The following is a 17,641-nucleotide window of genomic DNA, read 5'->3' as shown; positions in this document are numbered from 1 at the left end:
AGGGGAGAAGATTAAAGATGGTATGAGGGGAGAGAAAAAAAAAACAGGAAAAAACAAAACAAAGAATACAGATGAAAGGAAACGCTGAAGCGAAATTGTAGGAGTCTTCAGTGCTGTGTTTGTATTCTGTCAGCAATAACAGATTGACCCACTGTTGACCATTAGTTGTAGCTTATAGTATATTAGAACAACTCAACATTGTAGCACAGTTCATCACAGATACGCTCCTTATGCATCCAAGGCCACGTGTCTGCACAGAAACATACACACGTTTCACAAACATACAGAGGATTGCTTACCGCCACTTGCTCACTGCACCCATTTTGTTTGTCTTGCTTTAACACATGTTCGGCAGATTGCTGAGTTCATGAATTTGATATTCCCACCCCTCCTCGAGCGGCAGAATTTCTGCTGGAGTGTGTGCGTTTGGACCGTATGTGCGTGCGGCGTATTTATAGGTCAACCTTTGAAGCTTGAAGCTTACAGAGGAATTTAAAAGCTTATCTCCACAATAAGGTAAATACAACCTCTCACTAAAAAATGCTGTTGGGAATCAGTGATTTTTACTGTCACATCTAATTTAGTTTCATGGCTCTGGATGGGCTAACCTTTACTGGCTCCAATACGGATCCCCACAAGATGGAGAAGTCTGTGAGACCTGGCTCATTCAACCATCAAAAAATAAAGGGGATACTTTCAGATTACTAAAAATTATTCATATGTTTTTGTCAATCTTCTTTTCTTTGCTTCTATATTCACAATGTTGCACAGGAACTCAGGGAATCTCTGCTTGGCTCTAAAGTTTTTCCTCAATAGCATTTATTAGGTCATTGTTAGCACTGAGGCCAGCATTTTTACTGCTATGCTTCACAGTTACTTGCTCTCATGGTGTCATCTCCAGCAGCCATAGGCAGCTGTTTTCAAGGACACACCTTTTTATGACATACAGACAACGTTATAGAATAGCTGGTAAACATGGTGGAGCACAGAGCAGCTATAAAGTTAAGTATTTCAACAAGGAGTTGCTGAGGGATAAAAACACTCCAAAAAGTGTGACTTTTTAATCAGAAACCGCAAGACACACTACCTCAAATTAAAGATGACATTACTCAAAGTGCTAATAATGTAACATAAATTCAGCGATTAGACTGGTTTTGGCTGCCCACATGCGGCTTAACAATCATGAATTTAAGGATCAAATGAAATGGGAAGCAGCACACTGTCCCTGGCTTGTTATAGAGCTTTAAAAGTGACATTGCCAAATGGATCAATAATGTTTGACTTTACAGAAATAGAAATGGCAAATGACTCTTAAAATGAGAACTAAACATAAGTCAGTTATTGGTTTCAAAGTGTACCATGGTGTTGGAACCTGTAATTTTTATTCTCCTCTTTTATCCTGTGGTTCTTACATCATTTCTCTGCATCCAAAACTGCTACATCCTAGAGTAGATCAAAATTTTCTCCAGCTATATAGAGCACATTAAAAAGTAAGATGGCTTGTGTCTGCAGAAGCTTTCATGATGTTATCAGTTAGTACTCAAGTGCACCTTGTTTGAAATCCTTTTTTACTCTTGAGTAGTTATTTGGATGACTACTTTAGCAAAGAGCTAACAAAGTAATGCTTCTCTTAGTTGGGTAAAATTTTCTGGTATCACCTCTGTCATTCATTGTGTCAAGCTATTAAAAAGTTATAGATTTGTTTTTTACTTCCATCTTATAACATTGTTCTTTGACTTAAATTATGTGTGCAAAACAAACAGTTTTGCACACACATGCAGACACACAAACATTTATTTTATATCTTTATATCTGCATGAGGATTGCATTGACTTCAATTCATCATTTCATTTATTTACATAGCATAACTTTTACCCTAAAGCTAACTATTACTAGTATATGCCTAACACTAAACCTAACAAATTTAATTCAAACCTTTTTCTTATGCGGTTTGGGCATAAGAATAGTATTTGTTAGCAAAATGGTCCTTACACTGTTTCAAAAACAAGGCCACACACACACACTCACACATCATCAATCCTCACCAATCTTTGCTATCTCAGACAGCAACCCCTATTCCATGGTGACAGTGTTTGGGATTTACTCCCGAGGTAGCCTTGATTCTTTTGGGGCCACTCTTTGTACGTGTCCTTTTTGTGTGTATGGGGATGAGTCAAACTGAGCATGATAAATGACTCTTGATATCAAAAGCTTATCATGTTGCTGGTGAAAACACAGACTTTCTCCCTCACCCAACTACCACCTACTGTAGATCCATTAACAGCGGCCCAGTGATCAAATGACACTTTTTTTTGAGTTATAAATCATGCGCTTAAGATGAAGAAACAAAAACATAAATAATAATTCAGCTAATTTCCGACCAGGGAGGCCTGTACCCCCAATGAGAGCGTTAAAGTTCACAAGGGGTGTGGAAGTCTTTAGTGACATAGATCTGCTGACTTCAAACTCTGAACTTCGATCTGGCTGTGGACAGACCGGCAAGTCGATTCAGTACACAAGTTATTTTTACAGCACCACATAGCATGCAACTGTAGCACCATTAGTGATTAAAATGTTCAAATCTAAATTCTTCTTTTATAAAGCAGAAAATGTTAAGAGATTTACAAAAACATTAAAAATAACAAAAATAGTTTGTTTTTATTTTTTATAATTAAGAACTTTGCATGAACAATAGAGATTTATTTTAGACAAAATAGCACAATGACACCTTTAAATAGATTACACGTCCTGAATTAAACATTTAATTCACACTGGAACAGAGTTAAAATCTGTCAACCAGAGAATGACAGAGGTTGAAAACCCATGCATGTTTTTTTTTTTTTTTTTTTTTTTTTTTTTTTTTTTTTTTTTTTTACAAAGAAATGCAGCTTGCTTTGGGGAGACAAAAAGTTTATAAGTTTAGTTTCACCAACATTAACCTTAGGAGGGTTTATCAAAGATCTCACACTATTTACACTCTGATATTCCATCAAACAAAGGAGAAATTGTGAACTTATGCTTTAAAGCTACCTATTGTTTTTACCTGTAATTGTCTGTAAAGTAATATATTCTCAAACTTTTTTTAGTCTAGGTCACACTGATATTAGAATGTGAAGACCTGCTTTTATCCCAGGTGAACACCCTCAATGCCCCAAATCAAACTGCAGTTGCCCACGTTTTAAACAGTTTGACAGTGGACTGTCAGAGAGTGCAAGTGCTAGAATTGGAGAAAAAGACAGACAGAGAGAGGTTGTGGTATTTGTTCATTGTGTGATAAATATAGCAGGTGAGTGGGTGGAATAAAAACAACTCAAAACTAGCAGGATAAGAGAGGAAACACAGGAGAAAGATATAATGACACCGGGAGCGAGGCAATATGACATAGAGATAATAATAGCAAGGCAGCGAGGAGGAAACATAATGACACTTAGGGAGAGATGCGATGAGACTAATACAGAGATAATTGTGGTGAAAGTAGAATGCAGGGAGAACTGGAGGGATAAGGGGATGAGCAGGACAAAGGTAGGAAGAGGAGGGGAGGGACGACAACAACAGGGGGAATGGAGATGGAGACACTGAGCAGCAAGCAGGAAGCGATGCATTGAAATAAAGATGGTGATAATATGGGTGTAATAAAGAGTCAAGTGTGGTCAGGGGCTTGGATGGGGACAGATAGATTGAGTGGGGAAATGGAGGGGCATGGGAGGCACAGATAAACATAACATGGGACAAAAACAATGATTTTGACTCAGATAATGAAAACAAGGATGGAGTTTAGACAAAAGAAGGGGGATGGGTTTATTGAGGGGATGAGGAAGATAAAACAATGGCACCAGAAAAACAGACAGCAGATTCCTTTCCTCTCATGTCCTGTCCTCTCCTCGCTACTTTTTCATTGCCAGTATTGAATCACTGCAGTCAATAGTTCTCCACTGCGTGACTTAGAAAGATGCATTTGATTTGTGGCCCAGGACACTGTGGAAAGAAGAGGCAAGCGTTTGATTTATGAGTCGGGGGACCTTGTGGTCAGGTTCTATTCGGGCATCTCACCTCTTTTGCTTTATCTCAGCAACAGAAATTTAACAGCCTCCATGAAATGTAGATTAATCCAAAAACTCTTTGTAGATACCACATATAGCTAGTAAGAGTTGTTGAACAGAAGTTATTTTTATTAACTTGTGTTGAGTGCAAAAGCTTTGGTTTGTTTGCTGACTGGTGGTGGTTTTTGCATGAATGGCTATTTGGGCAGGCCTCTCTACTTTCTAAACAATTAAACTAAAAACATAAAATTCAGGATGACATGCTGTGCCGTCTCTCAGAAGTCATGCTAGCAAGGCTCCCTTCTCTCCATAGAACATCAGGGGCATCTTCTCAAGAAGACCAACTCCCCATTGCCCGTATATCGATAAAGCAAAAGAAAATGTGTTCAAGGCTCAACTCAGAGATTAGTTATATATTTTTATCTACTGCTTATGAACCTCCTTTCACAATACAATGTTGGGTGTCTGTCTGTTGGGTCCAAAATTGCAGCTGTTGCATGTCAATCGATCTAACCAGAATAAGTGGAACAGAGATGGTATTTAGCCCTTTGTTTTTGTGAAAACTGGTACAGATCTTATGCTGTATATAAATTCATGTCTGCAGTTTGAGTGTCCATGTGCTAATGACAGCACACTTTCATCTGCATGTGATTGGAGTGGCTGTTTCACACTCATCATTCAGACACAAAGATTGTTTGTCACTCACATTGAGCACCTATCCTTTCTCTCTTTCTTACCTGCTAATAGCTTAGAAGGACTATTTTGTCCAAGTGCAGCAACTAAACTGCAGTTGGACAGTTTAGTTGCTGTCCAAGGGCAACTAAACTTGGACAAAAAATTTTTATTCATCTGATATTTAATATTATAAAAAGAAAAGGGGCATATGAGGTAGAAAATATAAACTACTGAGAGAGGATAAAACATTTGAACGCCTATACAATTTCTTCATCTATTTTATGACTGTAACACGTCATCAGACAAAATGTGTGCAGACTTTTATTCAGATCATTTTCTCAACAAGTTACTAGCCGAATTGTAATGATTCAAACAGCAGAGTGTGTCTATTCTGGCCAGAGAAGGTTAAAATTGGGCTTGTTTATGGCTTGCTGTTTACCAGGTGGAAGGTCACCAACCATTAACTGGTCGGTGGCCTCCATCAGCAGGTGCTTCATGGTTGCCTCTGCATAACATTTTTATTAGATTTTTTAAGTCGTGGAAAAGATGGCACAAATTATCTCGTCATACAAATAGCAGTTGATTAGTTTTATACTGTGAAATTGTGTGTTGAATGATGACGTGTGTTTGTAAACTTTATAGGATGAGGAAGATAAAAATCTCATTTACAAGAGAGTAGTGAGCTATACATTTATAAGATGACCCAATTGCTGCCAAAAATAATGCTATTATTGCTTTTGCTCACCTATTTTTTAAGATAATTGTTTTAAATTTGATATAAATCTTTAGGACTTACAAGATATTTGAAGACAGTGTTGATGTGTTAATGTTTTTGAAGACATTTATATTACTTTAACAATTAATGTGTAAAGTGGATGAATAAACAAAAGGAAGATATAGCTAAATAGTTCCAAAGAAAACATCCATATTGTACAGAATATGGCATTTTTGTTCGAAGATGAGATTTAACTTTTTGTAAAGTAAAGTTGGAGACAAAGTAAACACATGCTGTATAAATTAATCACCTTTCTCAGTGGCAGGTAGGCTATTTATTTATTTGACAGATATCCTAACTTGTAGAAAATTGGCAGTATATTTCTCAATTTTGTATTAACTAAAGAGTGGGGGGACTGTGCTCCTCTGGTAGTCAAAACAAATCTTTGATTTTACAACCAAAAAATACAGTATTTCCAGACAGTTTACCTCCCCACTGACTCTCTTGTAGCTTGCAGCTACAAGAGAGAGCAGGTAAAAATACTGGAATGTCTCTAGGATTTTATTGGAATGAAGATGAACCACTGGAAGGCTCTGATGCAATTTTTGTTTGAAATCATAACTTTTTAAAACTATTTTGCAACCTGAAACTAGAAATCAGTCCATGCCGTCTCTTTACTAATAAGGGTTCTTAAATCCAGACATGAAAGACTTTCTTCAGCTGCAACAAGTTGACATTGGTGATGCCGAGAAGTGCTAAAAAAATTATACTCACGAAACATCTGAAGAAAACCCAAAAAACAGGAGAAGAGCTTGATGCTAGATTTACTTAGAAGCTAAGCAATGGACTTCTTAAAATCCCCTAAGTATGGTGCTACAATATGGCTTGCTGCAAGTGTCTGCTGATTTCTGCTTATCCCATCTGCTCAAGAGGAGGCAGAGGGGGATCAAGCAGCGGAAGGGATGGCAAAACTAAAGCGAGACAACTGAAGGCAGAACGAGAGACGAACACAAATACGACTACAGGGGAGAGAGGTGAATTGGGTCGGAAAGACAGCGGAGAACAATCTGAAATTAATCTGGACACTCCAGATGGCTTGAAGTTCGTGTATGTGCTTGTGAGGACACATATGTATAGATGCTTTCCTGTAAATGGCAGCTTGTCCGTTTTAGCTTGTGTATAGAGATCAGTAGCTTGTGTATTTTTGGGCTTCTGTGGATTTTGTGCCATTTCACACCAATGGGAACATCTGTTTTGTTACGGTCATCATTGTTTTCATCCTGTTTGATGAAGAAAGACAGAAAAAAATATAAAATGTCTCCTATTTTCACTCCAAAGCCCATAAAAGCAGGTGCATTGATGCTCCAAAATTTATCCATTGCAGCACACGCTTATAGATGTTGGGCTGCAGGGGAACTGGTACTTAAGCGGCTGGTGGGTGAGGGGTGGATATGTCATCTATCAGTCCGTCCGTCCATCTCGTTTTCCTTCCCTCCCTCCTTTCTTTCTTTCTTTCTGAGAACAATTTAAATGCATTTTTCAAATCTTTCAAATTTTTGGGCTGTTACAAAAACAAATTTTGCTGGATGATAAATTGTCTAAGAAGTCATTGCAGTAAACAATAATGTTGCTTTGAGATCATTTTTAAGTAATATAGTGCTAATGGCATAACAATGCAAGAATACATTCTCAAAGATCAGTAAATTCTAATGAATATTTAACAGATGTTTAAAATATGCTAAATAAATTAACAAAACAACAGAAACAACAAATAACAGGAAGTAAGAAGAAAATTTTCCTTCAAAAAAGGGCGGGTTGAGACCAAAGCACCAGACTTAAGATTTTTATCTTCCAGCTTTTGGTAGAAAGGGAAAAATTATAAATCATGTAAATAGAATTTAGTTAGTTTTAATTTATTATGCTATTAATTGATTTATTTCTCATTGTGACAGGACTTGTCTATAAGGACTATATGACTTGACTATAAACAAAATATGTAATGAACTTCAGTGGGCAATCTTCATAAATGATATTGCATTGCGTTAGGTTTTTAAAGGAGCTGGTGGGTTTCATTGCATTTCTGATACTGGGTTGTGACCAAGCTGATTGTCACCCCTTGAGTGCACAAAATATCTGAGTGTGGGAGTAAAGAAAGGTGTTTTCTCCCTGACCCCAGGTTATTAGATCAATAGTCATCACTATCTCAGATGCAATTACTGCTGGGTTTTATGTTGGATTTCCTCACACACACTGTGTGCAACGTGCTCCTCCGTTTATACTTCAGATGGAAGTCTATTTAGAGTGTTCATGAGAAGAAAGTAGCAGAACTGAAAAAAATGGAGAATGGAGGGAAAAGTGCTTTAAGGGGTTGTTGATATGGGGAAAGAGGAGAATAAAACCTCAAAGACTTGAGGCACAGCGTGTCACAGTGTGACACCTTTTGTTTTCCCACACTGTCAACTTATTCTAGACTGCGTTTCAGAGGAATGTGTCGTACTTTTGCCTTCAGTACAATTAATTTCTGTCTTAAGTTGCAAGTGACTTCTTAAAAAAATATTATATTTTGTAAAATTTCACAAGTGATAGTTTTAGTGATATTCAATTAAACATTGATGTTTAAAACTGATAAAGTTGGATTCATATATTTTGTGAAAAAGGTCTATATATCTTTGTAAATATTAAATTCACTACGTATTAAACTCTGCTCAGTTCTTTTCTGTGAAATTCAATTGACATTTTTGCAAAAAAAGAAGGATATATATCTAATCTTCAGTCTGTTCTAATAAATTTAGACCACTATGAGGATATTTCTAGACTCTGTATTGTGTTGTAGAAAAATTGTTTCCCTCAAATATTCCTAATATTTGTTCTGATTTCTCTCTTCCAGCTGATTCCTGTGGTGGTGTAGTCCAAGGCCTGAATGGAACCATAGAGTCTCCTGGTTTTCCCCATGGTTATCCCAACTACGCCAACTGTACATGGCTGATAATAACAGGGGAGAGGAACCGAATACAGCTAACCTTTGTTACGCTGGCACTGGAGGAAGACTTTGATATTGTATCCGTCTATGATGGACAACCTTCGCCTGGCAACTTAAAAATGAGGTTTGAAATTATTTTGATATTTTTGCCTTCGTCCTTGCCGCTGTTTTCTGTCCTTCCTCCTTTGTGCTTTATAAACTATGGACTGCATCTGGAGTTTATCCTACAAATTTGTCCAACTTCTGCTTGGTCCTAGTGTGACATTAGAAAGGACGGAGATCGCACAAACATCAGTTTAGAAGTATATTTTCTGGTTTTTGCACATCTATTGAATGGGGAATTGGCACGTCCAGTTTACTGCTGTGAGAAGGGAAACTATTTTAGGAGCAGAACTCCAATGTATTTATCCTGCTTAAGAATTTAGATAATTTACTGCATTCTGACTTGCCGGGGCCAGAGAAAGAAAGAGGGATGTCTGCTGCTTTTGCAATTGTAGTGTCACTCCTTTTGGATAAAACATAACTCATTAATGTCAACTCCACACACAAAATGCTCAAAGTGAGTTTCAGACCAACACCCTTCAAGCTGTGCAGCATCAGTGTGACACAGCCTGCAGCCTCAAAATACTCTCTGATCTTAAGAGTTTGGTAACATTGTTAATATTTATTTGAAGAAGAAATTATAGCTTTTTAGTATCAATTATGAACTCAATTATGATTCCTCTTATTGTGTTACTAAAAGCAGACTGATTGCAATTACTCCCTCAAGCTGCAAGATGATTAGAATCATATCATTTTGCAGTTTTTCAGAACTAATTTAGCATTGTTTAAAAAAAAAAATTACAAAGTTATAGCTAAGGGACACCAACTGTTTGTCTTGATTAACTTATAATATTCAACAGGCTCCATATCAATGAGTTTCTGTTGACTATAAAAAATCACTGAATAATTTGCAAACTCAATATCCACTCCTCGGTGTTGGATCCACTTTCCTTTTGAGATAAATTTAAAACAGGGAGTCAAATAACTCCAGCGGAAATCATGAAAGGATGAAGATTACAAATATTAAAACTGATAATGTCGGTAACATTGTTAAAATAAAATAAGCACTAAGTGTAAGACAATTGATATTTTTGTGATCATCTTTTCATACATTTTGCCTGATTACAGGTATGGCGGGAATTATTTTTAATGGATTAAGATGTTTATTACATGAGTGAGGACAATGGACATAACAGAAATGCCCAAACTGAGTCCAATAGGAGAATGGAAACTCCTCTATTTAACAGTTTACACCAGGGGTCCCCACAGTGGGTCCTCGAGGGCCGGCACCCTTCCTGATTTAACGCACCTGCATCAAATGATGGCTCATTGGAGGCCAAAGAAGTACATTGACATTCTGAAAAGCTTGTCACTACCACCAAGGAGAGAACTAAAACATGCAGGATGCCGGCCCTCGAGGACCGGCTTTGGGGTCCCCTGGTTTACAGATTCACCCAAAACTGTCACTAATGCACACAGACCCATCTATCCATTGCCATACGCAGGAGGATTCTGGTGCCTGTCACCACCTGTCCAGAGGCGAGAGACGGGGTCACCAGTCCATCGCAGGGCAACACAGAGACAGACAGGATGAACAATCATGCATGCACACACACTGACCTGAAGAGAGATCAATTAACCTGACATTGTTTGACCTTGTTTTAAAACTGCCCTGTAAAACTACAGGGAATTTCATTTAAGCTCTTTTGTATAATTATTCTTACGTATCCTCAGTCCAAAGAAAAACCAAACATTTCACAATTTTTGATTGATTTTAAAGTGAATATTTTATTGAAGAAACCCATTGACTGTGAAAACCATCCAAAGTAAAAATGAAACAAGTTGAATTCTATAACCAAGGACTCAGCATGAAAGCATATGCAGCATGCACTATGATATGGAGTCACTACAGCAGTTCAGGTCATTTTGTTTTGCATGTTGAAAATTTATTTTCACCACTATGTAAAAAACGTAAAGATTTTGTTGTTTCGTCTGATGATCAACCAAAATGCTCAGGGATCTGTGAGGTTTTGATGAATGGGCAGCACTCCTGCTTGGCGAAAGAGGTAGGAATTCTAATATTTCTTCAGAAAGGGCAAAGAGAACAAAATATACAGTACAGAGCTGGTAAAATGAGGATATCTTATTCATAGTGCTCTGTGTGTGTAGGAGGGATGAGCTGGGAATGCACCAAGTGTAAGGCTGCTGGTACAGTGAGATTTTTTTCTTGAAAACACTTCACAGCGATGTCATGTGTCATTGTTTAAAAGACATTTTTTTTTCTGAATAGATGAGAATAGCCTGTCCTGCTGCCGATTGAAAGAAAAAAAAGATCAGATCGTGATCCTGTCTTCTGTCTTCTGTTTTGCGTTACAAAAAGGCGTAGACTGCTGAAGAATAACCTGTAAAGACATTTTTGTGCAAGATATTAGCTTACATCAACGCAGAGGTTGTCCATGACTCAAGGCTATAGACAGTGTTTTGAAGTGTGCTTTACTTCAATAAATCCACCATTTGCTTTCCTGCACTTATATAGTTTTTCATCACCTTTTTTTCTCATTTATATTTTGAACAGTTTGTTTGTAATTTATTCTTCTAGCAATAATAAATTAAACTAGTGAACTGGCAGAGCAAGAAAAAACCAAATTATCATCTCTTCCACTAAAAATAAAAATGGTGAAAGTGAAATACAGACTCTCAGGCATCAGTGCATGTTTGCAGCCTTTCATCAAGCAATGTGATATTTTTGTCAGTCTCGTAGGAGAACAAAATATCTTATTCCTCATCATAATCTACAGTGGCAGAAGCTAATTTTATTAACCTGTGTTTAATTGTATTGTTATTATTTCAACAGAAGTCCTAAAAATGCTGTGTTTTTCTACTGTCTGCCTTTGAGAGGCACAAGAAGGACTAAAAAAGGATTTGTTTGTACTTAGTTGAGATGCAGCAAGATTATTTCGTTAGATTCTTTAGTCTCAAGAGACACAATACAGATTCATTAACTTATTAGCCACTTCACTTACTTACTTTCAAAGTAGTTTCTAAAAAGTCCAGCCTTTGAGTTACTGAAATTAATTTCTATTAAAACAAAAAAGACAGAAGAGATGTGAAAATAAAACGACAGAAGTGAAAATAAAAAGTCATTCATATTTGTTTGCGTGTAACCCTTCAAATATGTGTGTTACAGTATCTAATTCAAATTGGAGCAGGGTATGAAGCTTAATTTATTTCAGTGATTAAATTACAAAAGTAAAACTCTTATTATATGGATACATTACTCAGAGTGCCATTTTTCATTTTTCAATTATTTTTGTTGTGGTGACAAATTTCACCTTAGATAAAGAATCAAATAACGTTCTGATGCAAAGATGTTGGCCTCCTGAAAGTTCGTCATAAACTGTACAGCATGTGCCCTCAATACAGTGCTTGGGACGCTTTTGCATAAATTTCTACATTAATGTGGAGTGGAATGAAGGCGATAAGCTTGTGTTTCTGTCGAGGGCTAAAGGAAGCCCAGTTTGATTTAAAGAGCCCTTCATCATGTATTGTTTTGTCTGATGTCTCTCATGTTCCTCTTGACCCCATTAGCTACTTTCACTAAACATTTCCATCATATACCTGCAAAGATGAGCCACCTCTGAGCTGCCTCTGGCAATTCATAAATCACAAGTGTAGATCGTGATATCCTGCAAAGATGTAACCTTTCAGAAAGTGTGGAACAACAGGAGGTGCTGTCATTGGCATTGAGAACAGAACGATGCTTAAAATATGTGTTGAAAGTTTTCCCATTCTATTCTCCTATTGTCCCACCTCCTTCGCCGAGGTGGGACACTTCTGACATGATCTCTGATTCAGCTTAAAATAAGGAAAGCAACAGTTGTTGCACCGACTCCACCAACATTTCACACCTTGTGAATCTCGCTTTTCTTTCCACTCCTCAAAAGGTTGTTTATCCTCGTTTTTCATGCATCTTTCTGTACGACCTGTTATTCTTCCACTCAACTTTCCAGAGCCATGTCTTAATATGCTTCAGTGCAGCACTCTGAACATTTTTCAACTTTTGAAATTACTTTTTTTTCCAGATGTAAATGTTCATTTTATCTAATGAGTCTTAAAACAGATGGTTTTGATGTTTAGAGATGAAAGATGGAGCATGACAAAATTATTTCTTCCTGCTTCTTCTGATGAGTGTATCCTCAGCCTCATCAAGATACATAAAGCATATAAAGCATATGCATTACATAACTATAAATTCATTACTGAAAGGGGAAAGAAATGCTGCAGATAACTGCTTTGGCAATGAAGTGAGAGGAGATGCCAGCTGCAACCTTACCATGCTATGATTTACATCATCTGCCGCCAGTTATTTGATACCTACACATTTTTGAATATGCTAAATGTATTTCAAATGTTCCTCTAGGTCCTCCATGTAAAAAATTGAAAATAAATAAAAACATAAAAAAATAGTAGAAGACTGGTGTTTATGTTGCTTGTTGCCTTAAGTGCAGTGAGCTGTTACAATAAGTCTATTCCCACAGCTATTTAGTTCATGCAAGAGGTTCTCTATTTTCTCAACATAGCTCTTCTGTTGATGTTAGCTCATGTCTCAAAATGCTGTGCAGGGATAAGTAACATATTGCCTAGTTGAGCCCACTAACCAGTCTTGCTTTTTGCCCTTTGGGCTTCCAAAGCCCAGACACTCTTGTTGTATCCAGCTTAGATTTATGTCCATTGTAGGGCCTGATTTCAATTATCCTTTCGTCATTACTTGTCTTCCTGAGCTCTAGTTGTTGGTTAGCTAAAAAATCCTCCTCCTCCTCCTTTCTGGCTTCTTTCTGAATGCTGTGAGACTTGCTCAAATCAACCAGTCAAGCTGTCGACATGGACAGTGCAATGAAGCTTTAAGGAGCTGCCTTATTTCTTTGCTCAGAGGTGCACATAAAGCACGGGATATACTGTGTCTTCGTTTTGCAGTCACTGGTATTACTGCCCTCAGAATTTTGTGTGGGAAACACTGCAATATCATATATAGAAGAATTGTTGCACTGCATCTGTGCCCCCTTCTTACCAGTCCCTGCTGTGCGTCAGCAGCACTAACTCTGCTCCATCCCACTCACTCTGATGGCTGATGTCAACAGTGTGAAAATATTTATCTCAAACTGAAGAGCTTGTCTCTTACTCAGACATTATTACCTCTATTATATGTCTTAGAGTAGAAACAAAACTTCATCCATCTATCCATCCATTTCTATATCTGTATAGATATGTATAAATATAGATGTAGATCTATGTGTGTTTCTCTAAATATCTCACTCTTTCTTTGTCTATTGCTCTACATAGGTATAGATAGATAGATGGGAAGTTTGAAATCACTCCTAAGGTTTAACCTGTTAAAGTACACTGGTGGTTCCTAGTTACAAGATCAGAACATATTTGAAAACATGCTTTTCTTTCAAAGGCATATTGACAGGACTGTATTCAATGCACAACCTTTTCTTGTGTATTTGACAATAAGAGAAGCGAATGGTGTTACAGGAATGTCTGTGTGCAAGTGTGCATGTTTTCCATTTCAGCAAAGTTCTTTAATGTAAAAAAAAAAAAAAAAAAAAAAAAAAAAATATATATATATATATATATATTATATATATATATATATATATATATATATAAATCAAAATTATTTTTTGGATTATTTGGTTCAGTAACTCAAAAAAAGAAACAAAAAACAGAATCTCTTGGACCTGAATAAAGACATACACCAAGTTCTTCAAAGAGCTTGTCAAGTAGGTTATTCTAAGCCTCTGGGTGGAGATGCCACAGTTATTCTGTGGTCTCAGGCGGTTTTAGGATGTTTTTTCTCTATTATCAAGATTCTGTGATATAAATTGTACCTCCGAAAGAACTTTAAAAACATATTTTCAGTAGTCAGACAAGCCATGAACATTTGGTGATCCTTGACCATTAAATTTATTGCATGGAAGAGGGAAACCATTTGCATAGTATTGACACGTGTTAAACTACATTCCACTTGTTTCAGATCTTCACTGGCTTCATTCCAGTTTGACGTTGATGAGGACACAACCCAAAGGATGCACACAAACATTTTGACCAGGGTCTCACAATTAAAGCCTGATAGCAGTGGGCACAGTTGAGTTTCTCTGAACAGAAACACACATTTCTAGACCATATAAACATGTGGGCTGAGAAACTAACCAAAACCAACTCCTTACAAAAAGGAGGCTGCAGTTCACTCTCAGCCCTGCTGTGTGGGTTGACTTCCCTGCGCAGACAAAAATAATCAACTAGGCTAATTATCTAAGAAAGTTTGTATGGATCAGAAAATATGGTCCAAGATAGAGAGTAGAACTGGGGAAGAGGGATCTCCTCATAGTATTGATGCTTACAGAAAAAGAGGCAGTTATAGTTTAAAGTTATTAACTTATGCATGCATATTAAAATATTAGTTGTGATGACTTATGATAAATCTGCAGTGTCGTAAGTTAGCATCAGTGAGATGCATGGAATATGTAAAACCTGACATTTTATGTTATATGAGCATCATCTCTGTGTCATACAGAACACTGTAAATTTCATACACAGCAGCATCACTGTGATCAGCACTCTCCCTTTTATTATTGGCATACATCTTAAATTTAAGCTCGCATTACTTTTTTCCTGCTTTGCTTGGCCCAATTTATTACTTGCATCCATTGTGGGTACACCGGGTTTTGGGGCAACCCCAGTTTTAATGCACTTCAGATGGACACACCTGAATTCATGACATTTCACATCGCACAGACACTAATGCAAACAACAGGCACAAAGGCAGGGAGACAGAGTGCAGGAGGCGCTACATTGCAGCATGGCCCTCTTTTGCTCCTGGCGCTGCTGGCTTGGCAGGGACTGGTGGTGTGTGGTCACCTTGGAGGCCTCCCCTTGTGTCTTGTTGTTTGTATGGGGGCTTGGATCACTCAGTAGTGTGTTGGATTCCTGACTAGTAGAGGAATTATGAGAATTATCTGTAGTTAAATGTTTTTTGGGTAAATCAATGTTTATTTAGCTTTTTACTGTCATTGCAAAGCACAGCTTAGCCTCTGTCAGCCTTAAGGAACAGAGCTGACAAGAACACATTTTTTTCTCCTTTTAAATTTTGAGGATTTAGATCTTTTAAAATAAGTTAACTCAGGTATTTTTTTTACATTGTTAGTTATATTTATTCTTCTCAGGCTTCACATCAGTCTTTTTTATGCTCTGGGGTATTTTATTTGAAATGTTTCGCTTAACCTGGCTCTCAGATCGGTATCAGTAAGTGGGAAACAAGATTACAAAAAAGAAACAAAACAGAAAAGGTTAACAAGAATATGAGCAAAAGAGTGGAATGGCAACTTATTAAATGGCTTTTGAAGATTTATCAGTTATAAAACTTGTTTGTCCTTGTCTGTGACCTCAAAGTCTTGTAAATCCTTTTTAATAATGGGGAACATCTGTCAAAGCCAAGATGACAGGAGTCAATGCAGAATGGGTGTAATAAAATTTTAGCTGCAAATGTGATGTGCTAAAACAACCCAAAATATCACTTAATCTTAAATAAATCTTCCTTTGTTCCGTCCTCAATTTCTTTCTTCCTGAATTAAAATCAACAGGGACAATATTGAATGTTTTCTGATTAGATTTATAAAATTGAACAAGGTTTCAGATTCATAAGTTTTGATTCATAAGTTTTTATTAATGTTGGACAAAAGCATGTCCCTGCTTATGTAATAGCAAAGTTCTTGTTTACTTAAATTTTTCTCTCAAAGTTATATCAAGTTTGTAGATTTCCATCATCAGTAAGTGTATCGTAGCTTTGTTGATTTCAAAGCTAAATCGGAGAACATTTATTGACTAGAATATTGTTGCAGCTAAATCCATCAACATATAGCCTTGTTTTCAGATTCATAAGTTTTGATATTTAGTATTTTGTAAATAAATCTTACCTAAATTAACAATAAACTGTTTTTGCTCTACAAAAACAATTATTTCTTCTCTGTGTTACAAACATGGCCTCACATAAAAGCTACTCGCTATAAATCTTTGAAGCTTCAGTAAAATCCGAAGGCACAAAGGAAAAACCACATAAAAAATGCAACATTTCTAGTTTAGATACCACCTTTTCTGGAAGAGGAAAACCAAACTGAACTGATTACATCTAGCTGCAAATTGCATTTATGCTCAAACACAACTCAGATTATAGTGACTGTAAAACGGACACACTTTTTGAAGAAAATAGGCCAATGCTAGATAACCAGGCAATGGAACTAATCCAGGAGTATGGAAGGGGAGAAGTAAAGTGAGAAAGAACATGGGGAGGGATGAAGGTGGGACTTCAGAGGAAAAGAGAAACACAGGACCATAGAAGGACTTAAACCTACTCACACACACGTGGCATACACACAGATGGAGGATACTAAAGCTAGTAGAACTAAGTCCCTCTGCGCTTGGTAGGTCTGTCCATCTGTCTGTGTCCTATTGTATCTTTGATAATTCTCTAAGCTGCTTCTACTTGTCACCAACACATCAGAAAGTTGAGTACACTTTCACTGTTCTGCAGAGACTAAAACAGGCACTGAAACTCAGCATGATGCATGATTTATACCTTATAAGCATTTTTTCATTCTCTTGTTCCTTCATTTGCCCACCCAACTGAGTTCTGCAGCGTCAGTGGCTAACAAGATTATGAATGTGCTCATCACAAGACGTCTTAAATAAAAATTGTGAAAGCTTATGCTGTGAATATCAAAGACTATTTTAGGTTTGAAAGAAAAGTTTTAAGAAGTGTGTAGATAGCTGCATTAAGGAGATTGGCAGCTGCAATCAGCACAGAGCCACAGTGGTTGTTAGAAAAAAAATTATACATTTACTCTGGTGACATAATACACCTCTCTCCTTTTCACATGAATGCTCATTATGATCTAAACATTCAGTTCTAGGAAAAGTATGCAAAATGAGCCTGTATATTATGCAGGTAATTATTTCTGCAGGGTGCCCACCTTTTTATATGTCAATTTATACACATCTTGTGATGTTTTTGTTGGAATGCAGCAAATTGTTATTGTGCAATTATATTATCAACAAAGAGAAACACACCGTACACGCAAATACTTACACCTTAAGGCAATTTTGAATCACCAATTAACCTAAAATGAATGG

The 17,641-nt window shown here is 36.9% G+C and overlaps 1 protein-coding gene across 1 annotated transcript in view; it reads left to right on the top strand.

Annotated features, from left to right (window-relative positions):
• The window catches only part of LOC129364073 (CUB and sushi domain-containing protein 1-like), a 386,251-nt gene that overhangs the window by 90,546 nt on the left and 278,064 nt on the right, over nt 1-17,641 (top strand). Inside the window, exon 2 of the mRNA XM_055036496.1 lies at nt 8,318-8,534. Within this exon, the coding sequence (XP_054892471.1) occupies nt 8,318-8,534 (217 nt within the window). The remainder of the gene's footprint in view (nt 1-8,317; nt 8,535-17,641) is intronic.

This window comes from Poeciliopsis prolifica, unplaced genomic scaffold (genome assembly GCF_027474105.1).
Source record: "Poeciliopsis prolifica strain line A6 unplaced genomic scaffold, Auburn_PproV2 SCAFFOLD011, whole genome shotgun sequence".
Taxonomy (NCBI): Eukaryota; Metazoa; Chordata; class Actinopteri; order Cyprinodontiformes; family Poeciliidae; genus Poeciliopsis; species Poeciliopsis prolifica.
The sequence above is the reverse complement of the archived record's forward strand: the minus strand, read 5'-3'. Positions and strand labels throughout refer to the sequence as shown.